A 17,838-nucleotide genomic window follows, 5' to 3' on the forward strand; every position below is an offset into this window, starting at 1 on the left:
TCCGCCTCTCCGTTGTGACGTCATCGGTCTGTGCCAAACAGGAAATCTCTTGTTTCCTGCTTCCTTTGTTTCTCTTGTTTGTAGATAAACCAGAAATCTCCAGCTCCATATCTCCGTCTCTGCCCTTCTCTCCCTCCCTCCAGCGCTGCAAGAGGCCAGAAAAAGCCTTTAGTTCAGGAAAATGCCTGCAGGAGCTTCTGCGCAGGTAGGAGATTGGCCCTAACATCCTGCCCCTGCTGCAGTTTTCTCATCTGGGATCCTAAGCAGTCCTGGGGCTGGACATTGACACTTTGGGACCTTCGGAGAGATTTTGTGTAACTCTTGTCTAGTTGCTCTGCTCCTTTTCTGGGACTGTGAATTTTATACACACACAAATCTCGCCCTTTGCTGGAAAGTCTATCACTTCAAATAAATATGACCCTACTCTGAGCCTGTGTTATGTGACACTGAATTATATGCTCACAAAAATATGTCCTTCTGCTCTGCTGAGCCTCAGTACTGGGTGATGTGAACTATAACCCCATTGTGGACAGTGTCTTCTGCAATTTTAAATTATATGCATTCAGCAAACTTTTCCCTAACCCAATGGGCACCAGCACTGGGAGATCTGGTGGTCTGTGCAATGCTGAAGATTATGAGTGTGTTTCCGCTTTGTATTTCAGATGCCTGTAAAGTTTGAGGACGTCGCTGTCTCTTTCTCCCAGGAGGAGTGGGAGTATTTAAATGAAGAGCAGAAAGAGCTCTACAGGGAGGTGATGAAGGAGAATTATCAGACCCTGATCTCACTGGGTAAGGGATGATGTAACTTTTTTTTTTTTTTTAAATCAGTATTAAGACATCATTATAAAGCCAAAAACCGCACTGATGACCTTTAAAATCCAACAAACTAAAGTACCAATATTTCTGGATCATCTTCTAATACCATATTCTCCAGTTAGGACACTTAGATCAACAGAACAGCATCTGCTCACTATCTCCTCTTTAAAAGTAATAGGTACTGGGAGATCTACTTGTGTAAAGATGCATTTGAGACATAGATAGCATAATTCATCTATCATTAATGTATATGCTCTAATACCTAATTTTAATCAGATTTTACATATAGGTCACAATCTCCTTTACCTTCTCCTCTAGGCTTAGCCATGCTTTCAAGATTATTTTTATTACCCTCCAGTTGTTTTTTTCCCCCTAAATGTATCTCTATTTTCTTTAAAGATTGTAGTTCACCCTCATTTTCTTTAAAGATTGTAGTTCACCCTCCTTTCCTTTTGTACTGGTAAATATTTGTACGTATACACTATGGCCCTGATTCTCAAAAAGTGCGTCCCGATTTTAGGCAGCTGTAGGCGTCCTACAGCTGTCTAATCAGCCAATCGGGATGCACGTTTTTAAAAAAAAATGCTCCCCAGGCAGGCCGCCTATATTGAAGGCGAGGCCCGCAAGACACCTAAGCCCTGATTCTGTATAGGACGCCCGGGAGAGGCGTACTATTCAGAATCGGCCTGCACTAAAACCCCGATTCTGTAACCGGCGTCCATGTTACAGACGCTGGTTAGAGAATCGGGTTAGGTTAGATTAGATACGGCCCGCTATACTTATCGCGGCAAGGGATCTCTCTGCCGCTATAAGTATAGCGAGCCGCAGCCTGTCCGATCGGATGCCCCCCCCTCCGACACTACCGACCGCCCCCCCGACATTACCGATCTCCCTCCCACCCCGACACTACCGATGCTGGCAGGAGAGTGTCCAATCCCTCCTGCCCGAAGACGGCACCCCCCCCTCCTGCCCGAAGACGGCACCCCCCCCCGGTGCTAACAACCCCAAACTAACCTGTTCTTCAGGCCAGACGGTTCTTTCCCGTCTAGCCGGTAAGCCCGCCTCGTTGAAATGAGGTGGGCTCGCCCCTTCCCGGCCCATCCCGCCGAAGCCTAAGGCCTGATTGGCCCAGGCTCTAGAAGCCTGGACCAATAAGGCCTTAGGCATAGCGGGTCCGCCCATCCCCACTAAGTCTAAGGTCTGATTGGCCAAGTGGGGATGGGCGGACCCGCTATGCCTAAGGCCTGATTGGTCCAGGCTTCTAGAGCCTGGGCCAATCAGGCCTTAGGTTTCGGTGGGATGGGCCGGGATGAGGCGGGCTTACCGGCTAGACGGGAAAGAACCGTCTGGCCTGAAGAACAGGTTAGTTTGGGGGTTGTTAGCGCCGGGGGTGTGTGTGTGCCGTCTTCGGGCAGGAGGGGGGGGGGTGTGCCGTCTTCGGGCAGGAGGGGGGGTGCCGTCTTCGGGCAGGAGGGATTGGACACTCTCCTGCCAGCATCGGTAGTGTCGGGGTGGGAGGGAGATCGGTAATATCGGGGGGGGGGGGGCGGTTGGTAGTGTCGGGGGAGGCATCCGATCGGACAGGCCGCGGCCCGCTATACTTATAGCGGCAGAGAGATCCCTTGCCGCGATAAGTATAGCGGCTGCGTCTACTTACAATGTAGACCAGCATTTTGCTGGCCTACATTTTTAAGGTTTCTTCCTCTACTAGGGAGACGCGTAGGGCCACCTAGGTTCGCCTAAGGCCCTTAGGCGAGCTTAGGCGTCTTGCGGGTCTCCCTAGGCTCCCGGAGGCGCCTTCAGGCCTGCCTGGGGAGCATTTTTTTAAAAAAACGTGCATCCCGATTGGCTGATTAGACAGCTGTAAGACGCCTACAGCTGCCTAAAACGGGACGCACTTTTTGAGAATCAGGGCCTATATGTTTATTTGTATAAAGTTCTTTTATTGTTTGTCTCCTAATTTTAAACTGTCATGTGCATTGAAGTATTTGACATTGCATGTACAACAAATTTTTAATAAAACTTGAAACCATATGTAGATAGATAAAAAAATCACATAGATACAAATTTTTTATTAATGCTCAAAAATAATGTTATGTAGAAGCACCAGCACACTCAGTCGATCACATCAGTGAAAAAATAGACAGCAATTGACAGTCTCCCTTCATAAATTGGCACCTATCGATCACAGGTGCTTAAACTACATAAATAATGGACATACTTTCAATCCCAGCTTTATCCATATTTACAGATAATGTTATGGTAATCTTTTATTTCCTTTTCTGTTTTGCCTCTCTGAATCTTAAAGACAGTGATTCATAATTTAAACTTGATTCTTGGGGTTATAGGCAGCCTGTGTATTTATTTGATTAATTTTCCATCCCATTTGCTGATAAGAGCTTGGAACGGGTTACAGGTTGACATACATAATATACACAGGAGGATTGCGAAGACCTGCAACAGGACATAAACATGCTCGAGAAATGGGCTGTGACATGGCAAATGAAGTTTAACGTGGATAAGTGTAAGGTGATGCATGTCGGTAACAAAATTCTTGTACACGAATACAGGATGTCTGGTGCAGTTCTCAGAGAAACCCCCCAGGAAAGAGACTTGGGAGTACTGGTCAACTGAGAGGGAACATGACAGAAACATTCAAGATAATAATAAAGGCAGGTTGTTCATTCTCTCCAAGGTAGGGAGAATCACAGCCAGCATCAATAGTTGCAAAGGTGAGCACTTATCTTTTGCTTCAACTTGTGTCAAAGGCTGCATAGAATTTGCTTCTATAACCCCAATCAGTATCTGTCCGATGGGGACCCATTTCGCCGCTAACATGCGGCTTCCTCAGGGTTTACAAATCGGGCTACAACTGAAAATAAAGAAAAATGTTAGGCAGTTACTGCCATAATTCTAACAGTTGAAGTAAAAATGCTGTACTTACTTTTAACGTTAACACATACGCTATGACACAAAAGTGCAGTTGTAAAAATGGCGCTTATAATAGCATGCGCAGTAAAGTGAATGACGTGATCGTGTCTCACTAGTATGGCAGCGGAACCATTATGTCAATGAAACAAACTAAACAAAAACTAACCAATCCATAACTATATTTAATGTATGCAGATGCATGCTTTTCAGAAGTAAATCCACCTTAATTCTTTCTGTTTAAGTCTTTTTACCTTGTCCCCTCCGCTTAAAGATTTGGGTTCCTGGTCAATAGCAAGACATCAGAGATCCTGAAATTTATGTTGAAATAATGCACAATGTTCAACTATAACCTCTGAGCTACGATTCCGCTTCAGGTTTGACTTATGTTCACACATTCTGGTCTTCAGATCTCTCGTAGTCATGCCCACGTAAAGTAAATTACATGGGCAAATGATGATATAAATGATAAAGGTGGATCTACAGTTTGTAAAAAAAATTCCGATCATATCTCTTGTTATTAGATGGATTCACGAAAACTTTAGTCTGCAACATGATCTGACAAATGCTGCGTGAATGGCATTTAAAATGTCACTTTACAATATCGCTCTTAGATGTTGTCTTTGATTTAATCATTGCAGGGCATAGAATTTCTTTTAAGTTAGAGTTATGAGAAAAAGCTATTCTGAGTTTTTTCTTGTAAAAACTGGGTGAAGATTCACAATTTCCCAGTTTCTGCTGATGATTTGTACCACAAAATTACTTTTTGAACAGTATCATGAAACATATGTTCCACATTATCCTCAAACTCATTAGATCTTCGTTCATCCAAAAGATGTTCTCTATTGATGTATTTTGCGTGATGTCTCGCTCTTTCCATTAAATCAGGGGTGTCCAACCTGCAGCCCAAGAGCCGCATGTCCAACCTGCAGCCCCAGTGTTTTCCTCTGCTGCCCCCAGGTGGTTACCATCTTGCCGGCTCCCTCCTCTGTCTTGCTGCAGCGTTTACGTGTTTGTGCAGCCCCAGAAACATTTTTTTCGGCCATTGCGGCCCAGGGAAGCCAAAAGGTTGGACACCCCTGGATTAAATGATTAGGGTATCCTCTAGACAAAAATTTTTTGTGATGTTTTTTCAATTGAATTTTGAACTCATCAATGTCTGAACAATTTCTTCTAATCCTTACCATTTGAGAAAACGGCAAGCTCTCTTTGACTTTCTTCGGATGGCATCTGTCATATTTCAAAAGTGTGGTCTTATCGGTATTTTTTTTGTATAAACCTTTGTAACAAAAGTATTTCAACTTGACAGATGTCCACATCTAAAAAATTCTGGAGGCCACACCTTCAAAAACATATAAAAAGGATGGAGTCAGTCCAAAGGAAGGCTACTAAAATGGTATGTGGTCTTCGTGATAAGGTGTATGGGGACAGACTTAAATATTTCAATTTGTATACTTTGGAGGAAAGGCGGGAGAGGGGAGATATGATAGAGACGTATAAATATCTACGTAATATCAATGTGCATAAGACTTTTTCATTTGAAAGGAAACTCTACAATGAGTGGGCATAGGATGAAGTTAAGAGGTGATAGGCTCCAGAGTAATCTGAGGAAATACTTTTTAACGGAAAGGGTGGTAGATACGTGGAACAGTCTCCCAGAAGAGGTGGTGGAAACAGAAACTGTGTTTGAATTCAAGAGGGCCTGGGATAGGCATGTGGAATCTCTCAGAGAGAGAAAGAGATAATGATTACTGCGGTTGAGTAGACTACTTGGGCCATTTGGCCTTTATCTGCCATTTGGCCTTTATCTGCTGTTTCTATTACAAGTATAAAGGCACACAATGGGTGGTGGTGTCCACACTGGAGGATGTTCAACAGAATTTTGTTAATTTTTACCAATAAAGATATTGTGATGTAGATATGCAATCTTTTTTTTCAAGGGCTCCAACTCTCCACTGTGAGTCAGGAACAGAGGATATCTGCTGAATGCTCCTATGCAAGGGGTAGAAATCCAAAGGGCAATTAAAGCTCTGAAACTTGCTAAAGTGCCTGGCCCAGATGGTCTATAAGAATTTGTGACCAAAGTGGTAGGACCCTTCCAGGCTCTCTGTAACACCCTCTGTTCCCCTAGGATACCTCCTGACAGCCTTACTCATGCCACTGTTGTGATTCTACTCTAATCCTGCAGAGCTCTAGATCAGCTGGGCTCCTATCGTCCTATATCTTTGTTAAATCAGGATATCAAAATGTTTGCTGCTGTCTTGGCTACCAGGTTGGGTACTGTCTTGCTGCACCCCCCACTCGTCGGACTCACCGTGCCTGAAGTCGGTAGCAGGAGGGGTGCCCAATCAGACCGGCCTGCTCTTGTGCAATGCTGGCCTAAGGAAGTCCCTGATTGGCTCAAGCGCCTCAGGAAAATATTGACCTGTTTCGATGAAGAGAATACCATTACGAGCAGACATTCAATTGGCTTCAAACTTTGTATCAATGGGCACCAGAAAAGGTGTTAATGTCCTTCTGTATGAAGGCATTGTGTTGGCTCAGAAGTTTACATTAAAGTACTGGAGAGAGCCACAGCTGCCCTCACTTACACTTTGGAGAAATGATGAAATGGGAATGGCTGGAGGGAAAAAAAGAATCTTCCAAGGCATGGAGGACATTTCAACAAATCAGGATGCCAGTATGGGACAAACTTCCACATAGAGCCCACAGCTATTTGTTAAATTTGTGAATGAGCACAGATGGGGGATTGGGGAGTGCGACTGTCTTCTTTCAGTTTCCTGTACTAGAAGTAGGGGTCACCGTGAAGGAACAACACAGGTGACCCTAGTTTTGTTAGTTGGTTGGTAAAGGGGAAATAGCATCACTTGTAGAATACACAGTTGGTAGCCTTTAATGTGGATTATGTTGGAGGGGTTTGCAGCAAGTAATGTAATATGTGATTTATGGATTGAATAAATAAAATAAAGATATTTTCACATAAAACAGATCTTTGCTCCATATAAAGACCTGAGTATCTCTCACATGCTCAGATAAAGATGAGTCAGGTTTGGAAATTAAGGTTACAACTCCCCCCTTCATCTCAGCAGTTTTACCCCCGACCCTCTTATTACTACACTCACCTGAGCAGCTGCTTCTCCCAGGTTCTCTTTCCTCTGATCCTGGCTCTTCCCTGATGTACGGCTCTTCCCCCCATTCAATGTGGGATATAATATCAGGAGTGACGGGAGGAGAGCCTGTTCCTGGGGAAAGAAAACTGCATTAGGTCTCCCAAAAGTATATATTGTTGGATTCCCTGAAATTCAAGACTTAACACAATCTCCAACATAAAGAATTTCACCGACTTCTAAAAACAAAAATGCTCAAACCCTCAGTTATTGGAATTGTTTCAGACCCTGCAAATCTCAGTAAAATCACATAAACCCTCTTTACTCATCATCTTGATAGTGTTGTATATTGAGATCAGGCTTATTTCAATATGTGTGAGCTTCCTTATCCTTTAAATAACAAGCAGGTCTCCATCTAATCCAGAACATCTGGAATAAGATGAAACAAACGCCTAGATAATGTTCGGACCAATATGAACACAAAGAGCGAGCAGGAAGAGAAAATTAACTTCCTATATCCCAGAAAACTCTCTCCTGCAGTAAAAATCAGCCGTTTCAGAGATTACCTTAAACCAAAGCATAAGGATTTCTTTTCAATTTTAAATCTGGGTATTTCTTGATAGTTTTGCAATCCATATCCTATCCCCATTCATTTGTGTTGCTGAGTGAAGGTCTGCTAAAGGGAAGAAAAACTCCATAGGAATATCTTACCTGTTGGCTTTATTTATATCCCATCATACCTTTTCAGTTCAAGACGATATACAGTATAGCAGTGAATAAAGTGGTTTAAAAAAGAAGACTATGATAATATGAACAGAATAGTAAAAAAGAAACTTAAGAGGGGCAGCTGCAAAGGTCAAAAATTATTAAAAAATACCATCCTGGAAGCCCAGAGTAGATATATTCCATTGATTAAAAAAGGAGGAAGGAAGACCAAACAGCAGCTGGTGTGGTTAATGAAATACATGAAGGAAGCTATTGGAGCTAAAAGAGAATTTTTCAGAAAGTGGAAGAAGGATCCTATCCAAGGCAGCTGCTATTTCCTTGGATATTAGTTTCCCAAGATGAGAGTTCCTCTCGAGAATAAGAGAGAACATAAGAACATAAGCAGTGCCTCTGCCGGGTCAAACCACAGGTCCATCCTGCCCAGCAGTCCGCTCCCGCGGTGGCCAAAAACAGGTCAAGGCCTGTCTGAATCATCAGAAGGGGCTCCCCTGCCACCTTAGTTTCCCATTTAAGTTCTGCCCTCCTATCGAAGTCCTAGCCCTCCGGTCTTGCACATGCACGACCAGGTTGGTTTACTCAGTACCCCACGATCCCTCTATCCCTCAGGAATCCATCCAATCCCTGCTTGAATCCCTGTACCGTACTCTGCCTGATCACTTCCTCCGGTAGCGCATTCCAAGTGTCCACGACCCTTTGGGTGAAAAATAACTTCCTTGCATTTGTTTTGAACCTGTCTCCCTTCAGTTTCTCAGAATGCCCCCTCGTATTTGCTGTCCCCTTCAGTCTGAAGAATCTGTCCCTATCCACCCTCTCTATGCCCCTCATGATCTTGAAGGTCTCTATCATATCTCCCCTGAGTCTCCTTTTCTCCAGAGAGAAGAGCCCCAGCCTATCCAGCCTCTCGGCGTATGAGCAGTGTTCCAGCCCTTTTACCATTTTTGTTGCTCTCCTTTGGACTCTCTCAAGTACCGCCATGTCCTTCTTGAGGTGCGGCGACCAATACTGAACGCAGTATTCCAAATGCGGACGCACCATCGCTCGATACAATGGCATGATGACTTCCCGTGTTCTGGTTGTTATGCCCTTCTTTATGATGCCCAGCATCCTGTTGGCTTTTTTCGAGGCTGCTGCGCACTGTGCAGATGGCTTCAGTGATGCATCCACCAGCACACCCAAGTCTCTCTCGAGTCTGCTGTCTCCCAACAATACCCCCCCAATTTGTAGTTGAAAAACGGGTTCTTTTTCCCTATATGCATGACCTTGCATTTGTCCACGTTGAAGCGCATTTGCCATTTGTTTGCCCAGTCTTCCAGCTTGTCCAGGTCCCTTTGTAGGTCCTCACACTCCTCCCTGGTCCTAACTCTGCCGCACATTTTGGTATCGTCTGCGAATTTTATAACCTCACACTTTGCCTCCTTTTCCAGGTCATTGATGAATATGTTAAAGAGTAAAGGCCCCAGCACCGATCCCTGTGGCACACCGCTCGTGACTCCCCGCCAGTCAGAATATTGGCCCTTTACTCCAACCCTCTGCAGTCTACCCGACAGCCAGTGCTTGATCCATCTGTGCACATCCCCTCCCACCCCGTGGCTCCACAGTTTCTTAAGTAGCCTTTCATGTGGCACCTTGTCGATTCTCACCTGCTATTTCAAATAGATTGGACACAAAAAGATGTCTGTTTATTCAGTGTACAAGCACATATATTTATAGAACCTTGTGCATGCACACTTACAAACTAGTTATTTAGGTCAGTTTCCGTGTATAACCATATGCGGAAGAAAGATAAGTTTCATTTCTTTATACATAGCATCAGCTTACAAGAACTAGCAAGCATAAATGGTTTCACAATGACAGGGGGGAGGGGGGAGAATTTCCAAGGCCAGGGCAAGAGATTCTATTAGCAAGTGTTACTTATCTAAGATGTTCAGCTGTAACACAGAGCTCATAGTTACAGATAACAAAGAGAAGAAAAGTCTTGAGGTTTCCGTGTAACAGTGTCTCAGCATTCATGTACAGCAGAATAAGCTTGCAAAGAATATACTCCTACAGGTCTTTACGGAAGAAGGAGTAAGAGATCATAGAAATAGACGGCAGATAAGGGCCACGGCCCATCTAGTCTGCCCACCCCAATGACCCTCCCCTACCTTTCTCTGTGAATAGATCCCACGTGTCTATCCCATTTGGCCTTAAAATCAGGCACACTGCTGGCCTCAATAACCTGAAGTGGAAGACTATTCCAGCGATCAACCACCCTTTCAGTGAAAAAGAATTTCCTGGCGTCCCCGTACAGTTTCCCGCCCCTGATTTTCCACGGATGCCCCCTTGTTGCCGCGGGACCCTTGAAAAAGAAGATATCTTCTTCCACCTCGATGCGGCCCGTGAGATACTTGAATGTCTCGATCATGTCACCCCTTGCTCTGCGTTCCTTGAGTGAGTACAGCTGCAACTTATCCAGCCGTTCCTCGTACGGGAGATCCTTGAGTCCCGAGACCATCCGGGTGGCCATTCTCTGGACCGACTCCAGTCTCAGCACATCCTTACGGTAATGCGGCCTCCAGAATTGCACACAGTATTCCAGGTGGGGCCTCACCATGGATCTATACAATGGCATAATGACTTCAGGCTTATGGCTGACGAAACTCCTGTGTATGCAACCTATGATTTGCCTTGCCTTGGATGAAGCTTGCTCCACTTGATTGGCAGTCTTCATGTTCTCACTGACGATCACCCCTAAGTCTCGTTCTGCGTCAGTTCTTGTTAGGATCTCGCCATTAAGGGTGCAAGTCTTGCATGAATTTTGGCTGCCCAGATCTTACCTGAACCGGAAATGGTTTTCAAGGATGATGATGCGGAGGAACTGAAAGAAATCTCAGTGTATCTGGAAGATGTACTGAGCCAAATCGACAAGTTAAAAAGTGATAAATCGTCAGGACCGGATGGTATACATCCCAGGGTATTAAAAGAACTCAAAAATGAAATTGCTGACGTGCCGTTTGTGAACTATAACCTGTCGCTAAAATCGTCTGTAGTACTTGAAGATTGGAGGGTAGCCATGTTACGCCGATTTTTAAAAAGGGCTCCAGGGGAGATCCAGGAAATTACAGACTGGTAAGCCTCACTTCGGTGCCGGGCAAAATGTTAGAAATGATTATAAAAAATAAAATTGCGGAACACGTAATATAGTAAATGACGGCAGATAAAGACCCAAATGGTCCATCCAGTCTGCCCGACAAGCATGATTTAATGAGATGGAGTCAGGGGGGGTGTCACGTGATGCAGTAAGCTCAGGCAGACGCTGCTTGCCTGAGCTCCCAGGTCCCGAGTCCACATTCTGCACTTTCCCTGCCTATCGGAGCGCCAAGAGCATTTGCTTGCTCACTTTAATCGAAGGGGAGGCATATGGAAAGATATTTAGCGTCACCAACGCAACCAATGGCTTCACACTCCACAAAAAAAGATCACAAATGCCCGAAGCCTGTGAAGGACAAGATGGCGGCTGAAACTTTGGCGGCGGTGAGTCAATTCTCCCCCAAAGCCTTTCGGGATATAATGCAGGCTGTGGCGCTGGCGCTGCAGCCCATCCTTGAACGCCTCTCAGAACAGCTCCAGAGGCTGGAATCCACTATTACTGAAACAGCCCGCCGCACAACGGAATTGGAAAACCGGGTTTCAGGTTTAGAAGACACCCAGGGGACCCAGACTACAGACTTACAAGCCTTTACGGAGCTCACCCGCAGACAGGGTGAACGTCTTGAAGATCTAGAAAATTGGTCACGTAGGTCAAACCTTCGATTTCTGGGGTTCCCTGAAACCATAGCGGGCTACAAACTTTGGAAGCCTGGTTGCGGGATACTTTCCCCATGAGGGGAGATGTGGGCCCTGTCCACATAGAACGCACCCATTGTATAGGCAGGGAACAAAATGGGGAAGCGCGGCCCCGAATGGTCATTGCTAAAGTGTTCAACTACAACCATAAAGTTGAAATTCTGCGACTGTATAAACACCAACAAGATAAGCTGAAATATGGGGATGCAGAGATTCGTATTTTTCAGGATTATTCTGCGGCATTAACAGAAAAGTGAAAATTATTCTATCCCCTGTGTTCCATTCTGGCAGAGAAAAAAGTGCGCTTCATGTTCATCTACCCAGCCACCTTGAAATTGCAATATCAGGGCCATTGGCATTCTTTTGACTCTTCAGTAGCAGCGGCTACTTATCTCAATACCCACTTGCTGCAACCACAAAGCCCCACTGGATGAGATGACCATTGCTGGATACTTTGCCTGACCTTAGCTTGACTGGCATTTTGCTGGTTGCACTGTTATGCCTTTATTTGGCATTTGTTTGGGTTACCTGCCACATGGCAGTTTTGAATGTTGTTATTTCACTGCCTATATAAATGTAAATTTGGTTTGCACATTACAACACTTTGTCTATTTAGAGTGGTAAGCTTGGGATAGTTATATCTCTTAGCTTATATGCTCAGCTTCCCTGATAATTGTTGACTTGGGGCTCGGGGAGGCATCCTTTTTGTGCCCTTACACATCTACGGAATCACCTCGGGGTAGTTCTGTTGATGTGTCTTGCACAGAGGGTGGGGTTGGAGAAAGATGGGGGGGCCCGGGTGGAAGTGGAGGGGGCAGTAGATGGGGGATATTCTTTTTAGTGTTTATTTTCTCTCACTTTATTCATCCCTGAGGAGAGGGGTTCTACTTTGAATAAATTCTCGAGTGCTGCTCCTAGTGTTGGGTGGGATTCCTGGCATACTGGGCTTATCAGTCCACTGGCCGGGGGTGCTGAGGAGCCCACACAACGTAATTTAATCACTTTGATAACAGGTACGATTCTGTACGTTTGTCTATCCCGGATAGGGCTGGGAACCTGGGATAGCTTTGTGAATCTGGTTTTCATAAGACTTTACTTTGACTTTATCGGTTTCCCGTGTCCCTAACGAATACATTACGGATTATGTCCTGGAATGTATTGGGCATTACGTCCACTGTTAAAAGAATGAAAATTCTCAACTGGCTTAAGCATCATAAAGCGGTTATAGTTTGTCTACAAGAAACCCGTTTGACAGATCTTGAGCACGCAAAGTTGAGAAGGGGCAGTGTATGCGGACTCTTCTCACCAGAAAAAGGCTAGGGTAGCGGTCTTAATTCATAAAACCTTGTCCTATAAGGCACACCTTGTGGAGCAAGACTCCCAAGGCCAGTTTTTATTGCTTCATATAACTGTAGGTACCTACTCTTTTTATTTGCTAAACATATATGCACCTAATGTATATGATCATTCCTTTTTTGAACATATTGCTACTTTGTTGTTGGAACGTGTGGCTGATCCGATATTCCTTGCAGGAGATTATAATCAAGTACTCGATCAGAGTTGTGACCGGTCTAACCCGGGGGTCGGGCAAGCAGGGCATCCCATATCTGTGTGCAACTCTAGATTTGGTCGATCCCTGGCGCCTGCTTCATACCACAGAACGTGATTATACACACAGATCCCGCGCACAAGGTACGCTTTCCAGAATTGATTATATACTTGTCACTAGATCTTCTTTTCTTAATATTGATGCAGCTACTATAGGACCCTCGGTTATTTCAGACCACTCCCTGATCTGGGTGGATGTTAATGTTGGATTTGGTGTTCGAGGCCCCTCTCGGTGGCGTTTTCCTAGTTACATGTTTTTGGATGAACATTTTAGAAATTTTTTGCTGGAAAAGTGGGAAAATTTTTTGGAATTTAATGGTCAACATCAAACTGAACCGGAACTATTTTGGAATACGGCTAAAGTAGTCTTAAGAGGGGATTGTATTGCCTATGTTATAGCTTGAAATCGTCAGTTGTCTAGGGGAATTATATGTTTGGAACGAGATTTGGCAGTTGCGAAACGTCAATATACGGCTAACCCAACCCTGGCGACGAAGGAAAATTTACTATCTATAGAGACAACACTTAACTCTTATATACATGAACGTACGATGAAGATGTTATTTTATCAGAGGTTTAAATACCACCGTTATGGTAACCGCTCAGGGAAATTATTAGCTTATTTGACCAAATGAGCGAGAGGTCAGCGGTTTGTTTTCGGTCTTATGGATGCAACGGGGATTATACACCACAAAACGGAACAGATTGCAAAAATATTCTTTGATTATTTTCAGGAATTTTATGAACAAAGAGACCGAGGAGGGGGCCCACTCTTGAGGGATTATTTAGAGGACTCAGGTCTTCCTAAGTTAACTGAGTTAGATGTGGAGACTCTTAATGCACCCCTCACCCTTAGAGAATTACAGAAGGCGATCCAGATTCAGAGGAATTATTCGGCCCCCGGACCAGATAGCTTTACTGCCGAATTTTACAAACTGTTATCCTCTCAGATTGGCCACCCTCTACGTGATTACTATGAACAGGTAATAGCAGGGGCGGGGGGGGGGGAGTTTTCCAGCGGGAGCCAACGAAGCCCTCATAACACTTATCTTAAAGCTGGGTAAGGACGCCACTTCTCCTGAGGCCTATCATCCTATATTGCTACTTAATGTTGATATTAAAATTTTAGCAAAGATATTGGCCGATAGACTTTCCATTCTCTTTCCTAGACTTATAGGACCGGAACAGGTGAGTTTTGTTAAAGGTAGGCAGGCAGTGCAGAATGTTTGCAGGTACTCTAGACTATGGCCCATACCCAATCTCAAGACATATCTATGTTGTTGGTTAGTTTGGATGCAGCCCGAGCTTTCGACCAGGTAGATTGGAATTATCTATTTGAGGTATTGGATTATTTAGGTATAACTGATTGGTTTGCAAGAGCAGTCAAAATTTTGTATAGAGGCCCGATGGCTCGGCTATTAGTCAACGATATTACAACGGCCGCTTTTCCAGTTGGTAAGGGCACAAGGCAGGGATGCCCCTTATCCCCACTCCTTTTTCTGCTCTATTTGGAGCCGTTTTTACGTACCATCTCCAAAGACCCAGACATAGTGGGAGTTGCTTTTTCGAATCAAATGGTTAAAGCATTTGCCTTCGCGGATGACTTGGTTTTTACTTTGACTCAGCCACAGCATTCCATCAATCATCTGCAACATTCTTTAGAAGAGTTTCATTTTTACTCGGGCTTTACGCTCAATTATCAAATTCTACAGTCTTGGCTATTCCCCCTACTATACAAGATACCTGGGTGGGTGATTTTCCGTTTGCTTGGGCCCAGACTGCCCTCAAATATCTTGGGGTGTGGTTACCTTGTGATCTCTCCACTTTATATGCTTGCAGTGTGACCTAATTATTGGGGGATACATTGCAATTGCTTCAAACTTGGCAGGCTTTTCCCCCTATCGGTGGTGGGCCGAGTGGCCTTGTACAATATTGTGTTGTTTCCAAAATGGCTATACCGATTTCAGGTACTTCCCTTTTATTATCTCATACCAATCGGGTCCAACATACTAGAGGGCTGTAGCGGTTTGTCTGGAGAGGCAAGAGACCATGTATGACTTTTCATAGGCTTTGTCTCCCCAGAGAATGGGGGGGATATGGATTATTGAATATTCAGTGGTATGTGATGGCATGTCAAATGAGACATATTAATGATTGATTTCGGGGTACCTCTTATTTTTCTGCCACTGACATAGAGCTGTCATTATTATCTCCTTACCCTATTAGCTATTTATTACATGTAGCGGCCCTGGCTCTCCGTCGTGTGGTGGCACAATATCCTATTTTTGCCCCTGCGAGGCAGACCTGGCGCTGGGTGTGCAGATGTCTGAACATGTCTCCCCAGATTTCTCCCTTTCTCATGCTTCAAGGGAATGGGGACTTTTTGCTGGGTTTACAATCTATATCTTTTCAGAGGTGGGCCTCTTTGGGGGTTACGTTATATTTTTCAGATGTATACAGAAGAGGGTAGACTTGCTTCTTTTGCTTCTTTACAGCGTACATTTGGACTTTCCAATGTTGATATTTTTGCCTACTTTCAAGCCCGTCATTATGTCCAATCTTTGCCTGCTTGTCACTTGATGGACATTTTTCATGAGACTCTGTCTGAAATGTTTAGTTTGTCTGCACAACAATTGATTCCGCTTCGCTTTCATCAGGTGGGCATTCGGGACAGTCAACCTGGCCCTAACTTTGATATTTTAGTAGCAACCTGGGCTGAAGATCTACAATGTGTTATTACTTCCCATCAGATGCAGCAGGTGGTAAAAAATTTGAGAAAGGTATCTTCCAACATTCAATATTGAGAACTGCAGTTAAAGTTTATTCTTCGCCTTTACGGTACATATCGCCCATTCGAGCATACCGGATGGGCATTACACAGAGTCATCAATGTCCTAAATGTACTCAAGCAAACGCATCATTAGGACATATGTTTTGGTGCTGCCCTTGTATTCTTCAGTTCTGGCACCGCTTAGGATCCTATATTACCTCTCTCTGGGGTCGGCGGTGGACCCCGACCCCAAGAGCATTATTTGGATTCTATGATGTTGTCTTTCCTAAACCTAAAGGCCTTTCAGCTTTCCTGACTCGAGCAATATTGCTTGGAAAGAAAGCTATACTGACACAGTGGCTGGCCAGTGATGCCCTGACTTATAGATCATTGATGATCATACATGCTTCCTTGGAACATAGACATTTTACTGATCTTGACATTGAACCGGGCCAATGATTTACTGTGATTTGGGAGCGATTTTGCTGACCCTTACTACCATGGCCCGGAGTAGACTCTTGAACTCGTAATGTGTTTATTTCTTGACTTATTATGCTCAGGGGTTTTTATTTGGGGGGATGGGAAGGACAGTTTTGTATTAGAGCACATATGTAAGTATTCGGCTGTGTTTTTTGTTACAAATGTTTTCCATGCACGTTGAAAATTAATAAACATATTTACACATAATGAGACGGAGTCAGCATGGGTTCAGCTGAGGGAGATTTTGCCTCACAAATTTGCTTGACTTCTTTGAAGGTGTGAATAAACATGTGGATAAAGGTGAGCCGGTTGATATACTAGATTTTCAGAAAGCTTTTGATAAAGTTCCTCACGAGAGGCTCCTGGGAAAATTAAAGTGTCATGGGATAGGTGGCAAAGTTCAGTTGTGGATTAGGAATTGGTTATCGGATAAAAAACTGAGGGTAAGATTAAATGGTCATTTTTCTCAATGGAGGAGAGTAAACTGTGGAATGCCACAGGGTCTGTACTGGGATGGTGCTATTTAATTTATTTATAAATGATCTGGAAATTGGAACGACGAGTGAGGTGATTAAGTTTGCAGATGACACTAAACTGTTCAAAGTTGTTAAAACACAGGCGGATTGTGAAAAATTGCAGGCAGACCTTAGGAAATTGGAAGACTGGGCGTCCAAATGGCAGATGAAATTTAATGTGGACAAATGCAAAGTGATGCACATTGGGAAGAATAACCTGAATCACAATTACCGGATGCTAGGGTCCACCTTGGGGATTAGCACCCAAGTAAAGCATCTGGGTGTCATCGTAGATAATACAATGAAATCTTCTGTCCAATGTGTGGCAGTGGCCAAAAAAGCAAATAGGATGCTAGGAATTAATTAAAAAAGGGATGGTTAACAAGACTAAGAATGTTATACTGCCCCTATATCGCTCCATGGTGCAACATCTTCTAGAGTATTGCGTTCACTTCTGGTCTCCTTATCTCAAGAAAGATATAGTGGCGCTAGAAAAGGTTTAAAGAAAAGCGACCAAGATAGTAAAGGGGATGGAACTCCTCTCGTATGAGGAAAGACTAAAACGGTTAGAGCTCTTCAGCTTGGAAAAGAGACGGCTGAGGAGAGATATGATTGAAGTCTACAAAATCCTGAGTGGAGTCGAACGGGTACAAGTGGATCGATTTTTCACTCCGTCAAAAATTACAAAGAATAGGGGACACTCAATGAAGTTACAGGGAAATACTTTTAAAACCAATTGGAGGAATATTTTTTTTCACTCAGAGAATAGTTAAGCTCTGGAATGCGTTGCCAGAGGATGTGGTAAGAGTGGATAGCGTGGCTGGTTTTAAGAAAGGTTTGGAAAAGTTCCTGGAGGAAAAGTCCATAGTCTGTTATTGAGAAAGATACGGGGGAAGCCACTGCTGTTTTAGGCTAGTTGTAGCTTATTCTGAGCGTCCCCCATTCAAACCCTGTTGTGACTGGTTGTGCTTCTTTGTTATTTCTACTTTAGGATTTTTTGGCACATTATTGAGTGTAGTGTTGTTTGCCCTGTATCAGTAGCATGGAATATTGCTACGCCTTG

At 44.0% G+C, this 17,838-nt stretch overlaps 1 protein-coding gene and 1 long non-coding RNA gene across 5 annotated transcripts in view; one reads left to right on the plus strand and one right to left on the minus strand.

The window, feature by feature from the left end:
* Positions 1 to 17,838, plus strand: part of LOC117354614 (gastrula zinc finger protein XlCGF26.1-like) — a 20,500-nt gene continuing 2,662 nt past the window's right edge. Inside the window, exons 1-2 of one of the 4 annotated variants that reach the window (XM_033932410.1) lie at positions 1 to 205; positions 663 to 789. In XM_033932410.1, the coding sequence (XP_033788301.1) occupies positions 182 to 205; positions 663 to 789 (151 nt within the window). In that variant the 5' untranslated portion in view covers positions 1 to 181. Of the gene's footprint in view, positions 206 to 662; positions 790 to 3,395; positions 3,549 to 5,053; positions 5,141 to 12,934; positions 13,095 to 17,838 lie in introns of those variants that run through there. The other 3 variants (XM_033932412.1, XM_033932413.1, XM_033932411.1) reach the window with 3 other exon arrangements.
* The window catches only part of LOC117354626, a 24,900-nt gene continuing 10,462 nt past the window's right edge, over positions 3,401 to 17,838 (minus strand). The window contains exons 2-3 of the long non-coding RNA XR_004538220.1: positions 6,867 to 6,986; positions 3,401 to 3,688 (exon numbers count right to left, since the gene is read on the minus strand). This is a non-coding gene — a long non-coding RNA (uncharacterized LOC117354626). The remainder of the gene's footprint in view (positions 3,689 to 6,866; positions 6,987 to 17,838) is intronic.

This window comes from Geotrypetes seraphini, chromosome 2 (assembly GCF_902459505.1).
Source record: "Geotrypetes seraphini chromosome 2, aGeoSer1.1, whole genome shotgun sequence".
Classification (NCBI taxonomy): domain Eukaryota; kingdom Metazoa; phylum Chordata; class Amphibia; order Gymnophiona; family Dermophiidae; genus Geotrypetes; species Geotrypetes seraphini.